Source organism: Glossina fuscipes, unplaced genomic scaffold (genome assembly GCF_014805625.2).
Source record: "Glossina fuscipes isolate IAEA_lab_2018 unplaced genomic scaffold, Yale_Gfus_2 0, whole genome shotgun sequence".
NCBI lineage: Eukaryota > Metazoa > Arthropoda > Insecta > Diptera > Glossinidae > Glossina > Glossina fuscipes.
This window is the reverse complement of record NW_023998414.1, coordinates 25,102,160-25,115,093: the sequence shown is the minus strand read 5'-3', so window position 1 is coordinate 25,115,093 and position 12,934 is coordinate 25,102,160. Positions and strand designations below refer to the sequence as shown.

The 12,934-nt window shown below is 34.4% G+C and overlaps 1 protein-coding gene across 5 annotated transcripts in view; it reads right to left on the bottom strand.

Annotated features, from left to right (window-relative positions):
- The window catches only part of LOC119644786 (serine-rich adhesin for platelets-like), a 51,750-nt gene that overhangs the window by 11,620 nt on the left and 27,196 nt on the right, over nucleotides 1-12,934 (bottom strand). For all 5 annotated transcript variants that reach the window (XM_038044524.1, XM_038044538.1, XM_038044546.1 and 2 more), the window contains 4 exons: nucleotides 10,158-11,286; nucleotides 3,346-4,216; nucleotides 3,102-3,279; nucleotides 2,830-3,022 (listed from right to left, as the gene is read on the bottom strand). In XM_038044524.1, the coding sequence (XP_037900452.1) occupies nucleotides 2,830-3,022; nucleotides 3,102-3,279; nucleotides 3,346-4,216; nucleotides 10,158-11,264 (2,349 nt within the window). In that variant the 5' untranslated portion in view covers nucleotides 11,265-11,286. The remainder of the gene's footprint in view (nucleotides 1-2,829; nucleotides 3,023-3,101; nucleotides 3,280-3,345; nucleotides 4,217-10,157; nucleotides 11,287-12,934) is intronic.

The following is a 12,934-nucleotide window of genomic DNA, read 5'->3' as shown; positions in this document are numbered from 1 at the left end:
ATATATATATATATATATATATATATATATATATATATATATTTGATATTGCCTTGCAGATGTATTGCAATCAATGTTTTAGGCTACTCAGTTATCATGAAGTAAGATTCTTATAGTCTAATGTACGATATACGAATTGAACGTCTCACTGATCATTTAGCAAAATTTATATTTTTTAAACATTAGAACAACGAATTATTTGTGGCGGGTATTTGAACAATAATAAAAACTGTGTGTTTTCTCTTTTCAAATTTTATCGAATCCATCAAAATATTGTTAATAAATTCATTTTTAATCATATATTTGTAAATAAAAAAATTATAAAAATATATTTTTCAAAAAATTTTTTGATAAGTATTTAAAAATTTTAAAGGAAATAATTATGCTACTTTTTCAATATTCATGAGCACATCATCTTTTAAACGAGGTAGCATTTTTAGTTTTAATTAATTTTTAAAAAGAAAAAAAAATTTATTTTTATTAAGTTTGTTCTCAATGTAATAATTAAAAGCTAAGCAGCACATCGATACAAATATGATTTTTAGTAGATTTTATATATAAAGAATTCTCGAAATATTCTCGAAAAATTATAATTTTATTATTATTATTATTTATTTCGTCTTTTTTATTATTTTTATTTTTATTTTATTTTCAGTTGATTTTTAGGGGCTGTAAATAATAGCAAAAAGAGGGGAGGGGATAATAAGCATAAAATGCAAACATTGTTTCGTTAAAAGCACAGTGTTTTTCAAATGTCTCAGAAACTAAAGAGAAATGAATGAATTGTGCTGTGAAGATTTTCCGTAGTTGTAAACAATAAATTAGAAAAATTGTATTTTATCAAAATATACCACAAAATATATATCTTAAGTCATTTATCGTATACTCGCTACCAGAGTAGAGTGGGGATATGGGCAGAACAACGCATCGAGGAATATAAAAATTATTGTCTACTCCTGATTACCAAGCAGAGCAATGCTCGTTAATCGATAATGTTTACTTATTTATTTCATTTATTTATTTATTATTTTGTTCAATTACGTCGAGGCATTTCTACTTCCTTTACTTAATTTGCATCTTATTAAAGGTACGCTTCGAAAATGTCAATTCATTCTTGCCATTAACGGCTTCTTGCCATTCTGGCTGCACAAGCGAACGTATGAATTATAATTGAGAAATATGCCAATCGCTTTATAAAGTTTTTAAGTTAGGGACGAGAGACAGTGCACGAAACGAAGATAATAACATAGTCGTAATATCATATGGCAAGGCAAACTCTTCATTTATTCTGTAAATTCGTATAATTCATTCTTTCAAGGGAAGATGGCGAAACAATACGCCATCATCGGGTGATTTTAGTAAAGAATCGCGTCAGTTCACGTACCACTCAAAAGTTTGAGAAAAAAATGCTGTTTATAAATATTGTGAACTCAAATAATTCTGATTAACATTTTAATAATTGACTATCAAAATAGCTTCCATATCTTTGTTTTAGAGTCTCTTAGCCCTTGACATCCGTTAGTCTTAAAAGATGTATTATGAATGTAAATAAGTGCGGACACTGTGCTTTAGTCATCAGAAATATTCTCATTAGCACCAAGAAAGCTTTGAAATAAAAATTTAATACAATTTTTATAGCCAAAAATCAAATCACAGATCAAAGGAATCGGGTGGTGTGGGCTTCATCGGTAACACCCCGAAAGGATCATCAATTAATATATTCTCTTCCTCGTCGTTATCGTCGTCATCGTCGTCGTCGTCGTCGTCATCATCTTCGTGATGAAATTCTCGCTCATCACCATGAAAAATATATTCTTCGACGTCGGTATCGTAACAAGTGTCTAAATTGACTTCATGTAAATTCAAATCCAATTCGAGGAGATCCCAAGAACCACCAAATTGGGCTAAGGGTATAGTTGGTGTCGTTGCGTTCGCATGCAGGTTTTTCTCTTTCGCAGAGTTTGTAGGCGATTGTGGTACAAAATCGTTCGAAAACGTATCCAAGTCGTGAGTTTTGAATGTCAATTTGGTAACAGAGGGTGAAATATTTGGCGTGGGTGTTTCTGGTGTAGCCAAGGAGTGTATCACCGAGTCTTGCAATACATCGGATTCGTCAATAAATGAACGTCCCACTGAACTTAGAGAGAATTCTAAAAGTTTTTTCTGCGACGACTTTTGTGAGTTTTCGGTTAGCGTTAAATTTGTTGTAAGATTATTGTTATCCGTTTGTTTGAATGTGAATAAAGAAGCGCTAGTTAGACAACATCTACCTTCAGAATCTATAAGTAAGACCCGTTCTTCCGAAGATGAATTATCCGAACAATTTTGCCTTAAGAGTAAGGCTTTAAGCTCATAATTAGAGTCATTACCAGTTTCTATGGAAGCCTCTGGTATGGAGGTGAGGCACTTGCAAGAGGGTACATGATCGCCTGAGCCTAAAGTTTGCGTATTTAAACTACTGCCGCTACATGATAATAAATTTGTGGAATTATTATTGCTGGCATTATAAGAACGAGCGGCCGATAATGGTCTGCCTTCTAAAGTTTGAGGATTAAATAAATGTCTACGACCGCAAGAAAAAGAACGCAACGAAGTTACACTATCCCCGGGTATACCGAGGCAAGCTACATTACCGACCCCTCCCATAGATCGCCGGTAGCTGGCTGGTGAATTTGTTTGCGAGGAACAGGATACCGAAGCCTGAGTGGTTTGTGTCATGCGTGTGCTACAGCGTGAGGCTAAAGTGCTGGCAAGACGTTGCAGATTCTCAAATGAACCGCTCACGTCACTACCATGTAACAATTTGTTACTATCTCGTTGTAGACGCACCTGTTGGTGTTGCTGTTGTTGTTGTTGATGCTGATTTCGTATGTTTATGCTATCCATGGAACTGAGTTTGATAGAACCTATTGAAGCCGAGGCTACGCCAATATCACTGAGAGGCACCAAGGTATTCAAGACATCGGGGGAATCCAAAGGGCTAGAGAGTGGTGTAGAACCTAAAGCAGCGTTTACCAAGAAGCTACAAACAAAAAAAAAAGGGAACGAAAAGAGCCAAAAGATCGTTGAGAAAAAAATAAACGAAGAAAAGTTATGCTTACATTTGCCGTTGTAATAAATTTTGCCAGACAGCCTTTAATTCTAGGGAAGGCGCTCTCAATATTAAGCTCTTACGTCTGGCTCCTTTTTTGGGAGTTTTTGTTAAGTCCGGTGCGCAATAACCGGTAGGACTCTCTGCCAAACGACCATTAGGATCCACTGTCAAACGAAACTCGGTAGCTAGGAAAATAAGAAAAGAAAAGAAATTAATGTCGTTCTCTTCTCCTCTTTCTTACCCGCACTGACTTTTTTTTCTCATATGAAAACAAGAGTCAACGATGTTTGCGATTGGTATTGGCTCTTCGGTTATAAATAAAACTCGATCTCTGCTAACTTTGGCAAATACTATAATATCACTGAATAATAAAGTCCAGTAAGGTTTCACCGATCTACCCTCCACTCTAGACAAATCACCTCCGAAAATCCATTGTCTTCCTTGCACAGCCAAAGTGAATGGTTTGCATTTCGTGAAAACCATACGTGACTCGAGGTCTTGCAAAGTCAGTAAAGGTCTACCCTCGCCCAAGGGCTCCATGAGACCACTACTAACAGTAATCTCGCGATAAGCTGCTTGCAATTCGCTTATCACCGTAGTGAAATTCTTATGTTCCTCTGTATCTACATGACAGTTGGAGGCTAACAATTGCATTAGTTTTAAAATTTCGCGAAAATGCTGTAATGGACGGTGTATGAACATAGTGAGATCCGGTCTCTTACGCGGCACTGGTGGTTCGGTGATAAACGATATAAATTCGGATCCTGTTTGACGTGATTTATTAACCAGCACACAATCGGCCCTTTTAATGCCATTACAATACTTTTTATACGCTGCACAGATGGCAGTTGTCTTAGACAAGTACACTCTTGAAGCGAAATTCATTTGCGGCTCTTGATCATCGTGACACAACTGCTCTAATATATCCTCAGATATTCGTAGCAATTCATCGATATTTTGAAATAAAGTTCGATGATCATTCGGTGTGATCAGGTCCTTGCGCTCTTGCAAGGGCTGCACAAAACGTTGCATACCAAAATGTAAAGCGGACATAAAATTTTGTTCGCGACTTATCAGCTGCAAGAGAAATTTGCGACGATTGTCGCTTATCGGGGCGATGGACTGGAAATGAAGAAGAAAAAGAAAGCATAATTTATTAGATCTTCAGAAAGAAAGGAACGGCTAGGTCATTTCCCAATAAGTTCAAGTTTTCAATGCAATCAATTGCAAGTCGATCAAGAATTTTTCCTGAGGTCCCTATCCACCGCGCAAACACACCTTCACTTCGTGTAACACGGTGACACGATAGTCAGAAAGAAGTGAAGAAAGAGAAAGAGATAGGAAAGTGATGGCCCCAGCCTAGTGGATGTGTTCCCTGTCAGGAAGTGTTATGCCTTCGCTGATTGAATGCTCACTACTACTCAGCTACGACCAAAGTAAAGTTTATCGTACTTGAAATTTGAATACCGACTTCGTAGTCGTCACTTTCATCTACTCGGCTAGTCATGCGGCTAATTATTCAAAACCCGACAGAATTTACGTTTCAAACATCCACGTAAATAAATTAAAAGTTAGTAAAAAGTAAATGCTCCTCTTATTTTATCGTCAAAGAATTTACAAAAATTTCAAGAAATTTGATGGATTTTGATAGAAGATTTGTAACGAACTGCATATTTTGCCGTGATGTAGATCTTTCATTATCTGATAGATTCTGGAGGGTTGAAATCTGAAAAACTTAAAACACACTCCTAGACATAATATTAAAGCAATTCAAAATTGGGAACCATAATGAGAAGTTTCGTGAAGAGTTACATGAGTTTATTCATCTTTGAGGTTATATGTGATTAGCGCTGTTTTCAGACCGTGAACTTTCTGTACGTGTTTCGATATACTTTTTCTTTTTCCTCGGCACAGCAAATGTCGGTGTCAGTGAACGAAAAAATGATTAGCTCTAAGCTGCTGAAAGCGGGTGCTTTACGTTACTCTTTGCACGAGATTTTAGCTGGTGTTGAACTGTTTGATAACGGTTTGCTTTTCGTACATTTTTTTCTTTTTTTTTTTTGATCAATAGAAGTACAAGTCGTGCTGATCGTTTTATGATTCAAGAATAGGTCCCTTTACATCTTCTTGGCAACGATTGGGCATTACGATCCAGATTCGTTGTGGCAACACGCGAGTTGTTGAAAGAGCATGGAGTGTATCCAGCTTTTGCGAAGCTTCTCAGCTTTACAACGAATTTCGATGACTGATGGAAGCTTGGAAGCATTTCGGCACACACTCGTCACATTACAATATTTTTGTTGCAATGTAAAATGGCAGGAAACATTTATTTTATTCAATGTCCTTTTTGTCTACAAACTTTACTACCCTTAGGCAGGTAGAGGCTGGCAAGTTTACCATTTTAGGAAAATTTTTTATAAAGGCTCTTGAAACATGGTGTTCACATAAAATCCCATTCAGAGATCAGAAAAAATTATTTAAGTTTTAAGGTTTCATCCCTATCATGATTATCTATAAAGTTTCAAAACTTGCTCCTCCCAACTCGTTCAAAAGAACGCTTCTAAAGGAAGCGTAGATTAAAATTTGATAATTTGGAAGATGATTAGACAATTAACTCCATTGTTGCCATAAGTTTCGCGAAAAAAAAATCCGAATGTTACCATATGAGGGTTTACTTTGCATAAGAGCATTTGTACGGATACTTCATAGAGAGAGTTCGAAATTCGTCGAAATTCAGCTCAGTAAATTTACACGACATTTTAATACTTGGGAACAATTTTCGTGGTGATATTCTAAAACTTGGACCTGTTTGCTACCAAAAAGATGAACTGTCTATGGTAGAGTTGATTTGGAAGCGTATTAAACAGTTTGTTCTTTCAAGTCTAACTTTTTAGCATCGACTTATTAAGTGAGAACGCTTAGAAATTTTCTCAGCAATTTTTTTCGATAAATATGGAAAATGAGAAATTTTTTTTTATTTATATATAAAGTCGAGGCTTTGTAAAAGGATTACTCCTCGTACGATGAGTGTGATACAAGTTATTTTCAATGAAGTGCACTCTTGAGCCAAATGGTACCAAAATTTCTCAAATTATCTCGAAAATTGTCTCTTATTGGTTGAACACAACAACAAAAATACATAAGCAGATGTCGAGCAGATGGATAGGCAAAAGGACAGACAGGCTTCCAGAAAGTGATTCTAAGTCGATTCTCATATGGTGGTCTGGTGTCACAAGCGATGTAAGTTACAACGACATTGCTTTTGTTGGAAGAACGGTTTGTAAAAAACGCAATGAAAATTTGAAGCGGAAGTAAAATGCACTTACTATAAAAATCTTGTTCACCTTTGCTTTTCGTCAAAGAACTGGATTCGCGGTACAAACAGAAGCATTTTTATATTAAGAGGGAATATATACTCCGTCTTGTGAACGTAGAATAATATTAATTATCGAAGAATTAGTTAATTTTATATTTGCTATAGTTATGGATAACTGGACTAGCCTAATCTAATCTAACCTAACGTAGTTAGCCTTGCTTGAAATTGCAAAGACTATGGCTATTTTAAGTAGAAAGTAATGTTTTTTATTTAAAAAAAAAAAAAAAAAAAAAAAAAATAGAACAAGTATTGATCTTAAAATAATTGTCAGCAAAATAGGTACAAGATTGATTAAATTCTGATTGAAATTGACTTCATCAACAAAAATAAAAAAAAAGGCATTCGAGGAGCAAATACTTCTCTTACTTCGATCGTAATTGAATCAACAACAAGTTTAACTTAAATATAACCGCACCCCTAGGCAATGGCATACTTTATAGGTAATTGAACTAAAACTTGAAAAGAAAAAACAAATAGCTTTTTTTTTTAAATTGTAATATGTTTTTTATTATGCGTTAAAAAGAAAATAAAATAATATATAAAAATAATAAAAAAAAAAAAATCGTATACTAAAACACAAGGCAATGGTGTGAATGTTGTTCAGTGAAAATTCAAAAAAAAAAAAAAAAAAAACAACAAAAATGTTAGTTCATAAAACATTTAACAATTCAAATGATTTTCTAAAAGTAAAAGCGAACGAAATATGCATTAAAATGAAGAAATCAGAAAAGAAAACATAAACAGAGTCATAATAATAATTTATAAATAAAAAATAATATTGAAAATGCATTTTTTTCTCTTTCATTTTAAATAATAAATATAAACGATTACTTTAACAGGTTTATGTATATTAAACATATTCGCAAAAAAAAAAAAAAAAAAAAAAAAATATTGTAAAAAATAATTAAAAATTTATAAAAAAAAAAAATTATATTATTTAAGGATATATATAAAAAAAAAAAATCAAAAAAAAAAAATTCTAACGCAACAAGAACTTGCTTAAAATATTTTGTAATAAATAAACTATAACGTAATCAATAAAAATAATGGTTAAAAACGAATATGTTGAAAAGAGCAAATTAAACAAAGAAAAGGAAAAAAAAAAACACAAATTGATAAAGAAATAAATAAGAAGTATGCCTTATAAATGAAGAATTTAAATATATATGTATGTATGTAAGCCATACTTTAGCCTTCCGGGTGTTTCGCTTGGCCAAAAGTATAACATACTAGGACACTATAATAAAAATAAAAGATTAAGATGTGATTTTTAAATTTTGTTAAAAAATTTCCTATCAATCCTTTCTTTCTTGTCTTTTTTTTTTTTGCAGTGCATTATTAAATTACTTTATTAATTAAATTGAAAACCTTTTCGATTTGTTTCTCTCGCCAGGTATAATAATTTAATGTGAAATGATTATATTAAATAATAAATAATTATGCGGATTGTGTCTAAGCTAAGTTTTGAGTTAAACCCTGGAATAATTTACGAGAAGAGATATGATATGAAATACTTTTTGCCCCTGTTTAGCTTTATTCGTCCCCTTGCGGCACGAAAATCGGCAGTTTTATTTAATCTATCATAATTAATATATATAATTAGTTTTTCTGTCCAATTTTCAATGTTAAAAGTAAGTCATCCTGCTTTTAAGCTAGGTTACGTTTCACTTCAACGCACGTGGATAGCTCTCCAGTTGGCCTCCCAGTTTTATTTATTATGCGACATTCGTTGAAGCTTGTTTTAACGAGTAAAAATAGCTTTTTTTGCCTTTACCCTCTATTTCAAATAAATCTATAAATTTCCTTTCGATAACAATTTCGACCTCTGCCATATTATCCACACATTGCTTGAAAAGTGCCGTTCGATCGATATTCGTAGCAAACCAGTAGGCACTTTGGTTAACATGATGGATCTGGTAACACATCAGAGTCAAATGCATTGTGCGTTTGCTGGCTATGCTGAACCACTGTCGTGAAGCGAGTTTAACTGATCAAGTTTACGAAGCGGTTCTGGCGCTTTTTTGGTCAATGTAATGTTAAATTTAATTAAGCATTTCACCAGGTTTTAGCTGCTAATAATATAATTTATCTACTCGATCCTAGTACCTAGTACCAAAGTTTACTATCTATCGGGGAATATTTGACTTATCTACACATATACATGTTTGTGCTGCATAACTTATTATCTTTTAGTATATAAAAATGTTAACTTTTCAAGAAAATTAGGCATAAATCTGGCCATTTCAAGTACAAAAAATATATATGAGATTGTCGCTTGCAGATTTGCTCTTGCACATAGTTAACAGTGCGTTTGAATGCCACTAACGGCGAAATGCCATCTCTAACAAACACCAGCAATTCATATTCGTTGAATCCGCATCAATATGCGGACGTGTTGTTAAAGAAAGCTCGAGCTAGGATGTACAGTTCACCACATCATTCAGAATTCAAAAAACAATATCGAGGTGAAGAAGAAGTCCTCGTCCGTAAAATTTTCACTTTTGACTCGAATACGTACTTTTTAAGCACTGGACGTCTTTGCGTTTAGTTTGTGGACTATTTTGGCGCTTATTAAATTGCATTGCCGCAATCATTGAGCAGGGAAATAGTTTCAATGAATGAATCAAATCAGTCAAATCAAAGAAGACGACGATACTACGACTACTATTGACTCAATAGCTTCATTAGTAGTAAGTAAACAATGCTGCCATTCAGTGAGCAATTAATCACAAGTTTTTAGCAAGGTTGCTTACGTGTTATAAAATGTATTTCACCTTCTCATACTTCAACCACCATAATGCCAGGTTGGCTGCAGATACAATAAGTTCAATGTAAACGGGCTTTGGCGCGCGAAATGCCGTATAGTTACACCTTTTAGAGGAAGATTAACTGCATTTTTCTGTTTGCTTTAATTCGTTGCAAAGGAAAGCATTATAGTCGGGCAAGACCGACCGAATTGCCAAATAATAAAAATTAAAACGAAACATAAATTTTTTCATAGGATTACGTTTCCAATATAAAAAGTCTTGAGGAGGATTCATCCTTGGAGTAAAACACGTCAAAGCACAAGTTTCGTTGATTGGACGGACAGACAGGCGAATAGACAAGCTTATATCGATTCAGAGAAGGACTCTGCATCGTTCGTTGTAATAAATCGTTAGGCAATTTTTAGTTCTCCTGGATGTTAGGTGCATGCACGAGAAGCTAATATATCTTGCACTGTATCGCTACCTGTGATGTTAAGTGTAATAAGTTTTAACTTGTGTAATTAAAACTAAATTTAATGCATAAAAAAAAAATTGAAGGATATAAAATATATATGAGCTAAAAGTGAAAAATTATTATCTAAAAATTAAATAAAAATGTATTGAAAATGTTTTCTTGCATTTTTTTTTTTCTAAACTCCTTGAAACCATTTTTTTTCTTCTGTTTGTGGAATGTGCATTTCGTCAAAAATGTTAACATGTTTTCATAAATTTGAAACACTACCTACCTACTTTAAAACCTACACTATAACCTCTCTCTCTCTCTCTCTCTCTCTCTCTCTCTCTCTCTCTCTCTCTCTCTCTCTTCGTTGTACTCTTACATTCTCCCTGCTTAATTCATACTATATCAAAGTTTTTTGAGAAAAAAAAAAAAAACAAAAAATTCGTGTTTCTTTATTCAGACAATAACACCTTTGCCTACCTCTTTACTAAAGGTGACTTGTGGTAAATTTAATCGTCTCTTTGCAGCCTCTATCGATGAACTGGTGCCCATTGAACAGGCAGTAGGTGGCCGTGCCACCGATGCTGGTTGCGCTGCTGCTGGACCAACAATCGTACGTTTCGTTACATTATTCGCATTAATACACAATTCTTCGCTGGCCGCGTAATTACTGTTACCGCTTGGTATGCGTGACATTTTGCCGTTCATTGGTAACGTATTAGTCGCATATGAACGTGAAGTACCGGCGGCACTGGCGGCACCACCACCCATAGCACTGCCAATCGCCGTACCAGAACCTGACCTTCTGAAAATCTCCAATGTTAGGGTGGCACCCTGTGATCGTATTAAATTCAGAACATCAGCTTCTGGCATTGTTACCACATTATGCTTATCAACGAATATAACATAGTCACCGGGTAATATTCCGCTGCGATCTGCCGATAGGCCTGCTTCAATTTTTTCAACTCTTGGCGGATGAGTCCAGACAATAGAGAATCCGAAACCGCGCTCAGCTGTACGCGTCAACTTTTTGGTCATAGTAAACGGTGTACGACCCACAGGTTTTGAACCTGAAGAACGCCGATCACTTGCTGCTGGTGTCGCCTGACCGGCCGTTGTCGCTTCAGTACTGTTTGGTGGATCCAATTCCAAGAAACGTAAAAATAAGTTCTCATCAGCATCGCGTTGATGTAAAGCCTTCTTACTTAAAACCATGGGTGCTTGGTGCTCACCGACCGCCAATGGCTGAGCCATGCTATCGATGCTTATGACATCGTCATCATTGCTACGCATTTGTGTAAAAGTGTTAGCCATGTTTACCGAGCACGTTGTTCTTGTTGCTTTTGCTGTTATTCGATTCTGATTCAACGATAATTGTTGCTGCTGATCTGATTGTTGCTGTCGTTGTTGTTGTTGTTGTTGTTGGTGCTGTTGCTGATGTTGTTGATGTTGTAATATATTACCATAGAAATGATGAGACGCTATCAATGGTATGGCCGGTTGCGGTTTATTTACACATTCTTGCGATTGTAATTTATAAGAGCCATTGATTTCCTGATGCAACAGAGTGAGTAACGGAAATGACATGCATCCCAAGAATTCGCTACGCCTGTAATGAAAAGAGAAAAAAGCAGAAAATAGACAGAGGAATTGAAAAACTGACTGAGAGTAAAAGATTTCAAATATGTGATAAGACGTCTCATGCGAGAAAAGCGAAAAAAAAAATGTTTTGATAGCTGTTCAGCGAAGGAAATTAACATAAAACGTTTCTTGCTTTTATTTCATTTCTTTGTATTATTTCGTTGACATAAAGTACTAAAACTAAATATTTATATATCGCCTTGACCGATAGTGGCTGAATTCTTATCGACCAGCAAGATACATTAACTTGCATATATCGCATTTATATGCTGCTATTTCCATTAAAATTGTATAACTTTTCAAGTTGCAACCAAATGCGTAGAGAGATAATACTTTCATTAGTTTTTTCAATAAAAGTTAAGTGCTTAAACTGCAATGTATCCGAGCAGATGAAAAGATTATAATCACTTTAAACTGAATTTCGGATGGTCGTTACATTGAAAATTGTAAAACAATTTGTTAACCAAGATATCCGAAATATTTATGCCCTATCCGCTTTATTGCATAGTATATATATTAAGTTTGTGCGGTAATTGCATGCCTGATGGCTATTCATATGTTTTCGTATGCAACCTATCGAGCAATATGTTTAAGATATTTCGATAAAATGTTGTCTGTTTTGGGCAAAAGACGATTGCGATTAAAAATGAATTTTTTAAGCGAATTATTTTTACGATCACTTCCGCTATACAAAGTCCAATTTTAAAAAAGTCATTATACGAAAACAATTTGCATCGATAAACATCGATGGCATACAGTACTGCACAGTATTTTCGCATACTAAATGTACGTGAAAAATTTGAATGCGATAGGTCCATTTTTGAACGCTCATCCACGCAAGCGTCAACATCTAATAAACAATACATTGTGACGAAGACTGTAGCACAATAATTGCATGATATATCAATTAATTGCGCTAAAGTTGGTGCTCTTTTCCCCATTGCCCACTGCCCATGCCATTGCCATGTCAGGGATCTTGTGGCAACACAAAATATCATATGGAAACAAACTCAAATATTTTGGGCACTTTGCGACTAGAAAATTGGTGTAAATTAATTAGTAGTCGATCTTATTTAAACTATAGCGATTTATTTAGTGCATTTTGCGAATTTGTTTCGTTCATAGCCAAAATTGATCTGTTACCTTGCACCATATATTCACCAAATTTCAGGGTATCATCTTTGTGACTATAAAATTTGCAGCAATAAAGTCTTTGCATGGGGTAAATATTGCATAAAAATCCTAAATTAAAGCTAAAAGTCGATTTCTTTCCTATTCTATCGACGTAGATATCATCGCATTGAAGTGAGATAATAAAAATAAATTGTTCACGTTTAAAGTATAAAATATTCAGTTTAGTTAACAATTTTTTTTTCTCATTTGATATGTTCTTTCAATTCAGATGGCATTTACAGTGCATACACTTTGTTGCATAACAATCTTCTATAAAATCAATTGGATGGAAAGAAAGTTAATAAAATAACAAAACGTCATCGTCAGAATTGATAGAAAGCTTCAGCTTGTCATCGCTGTGTGGTTTGACCAGCAGTAATGGATTGGAATAAATATCAACTAGCTTGATAGGGAGAAAATTAAAAAATAATACATCTTTCAAT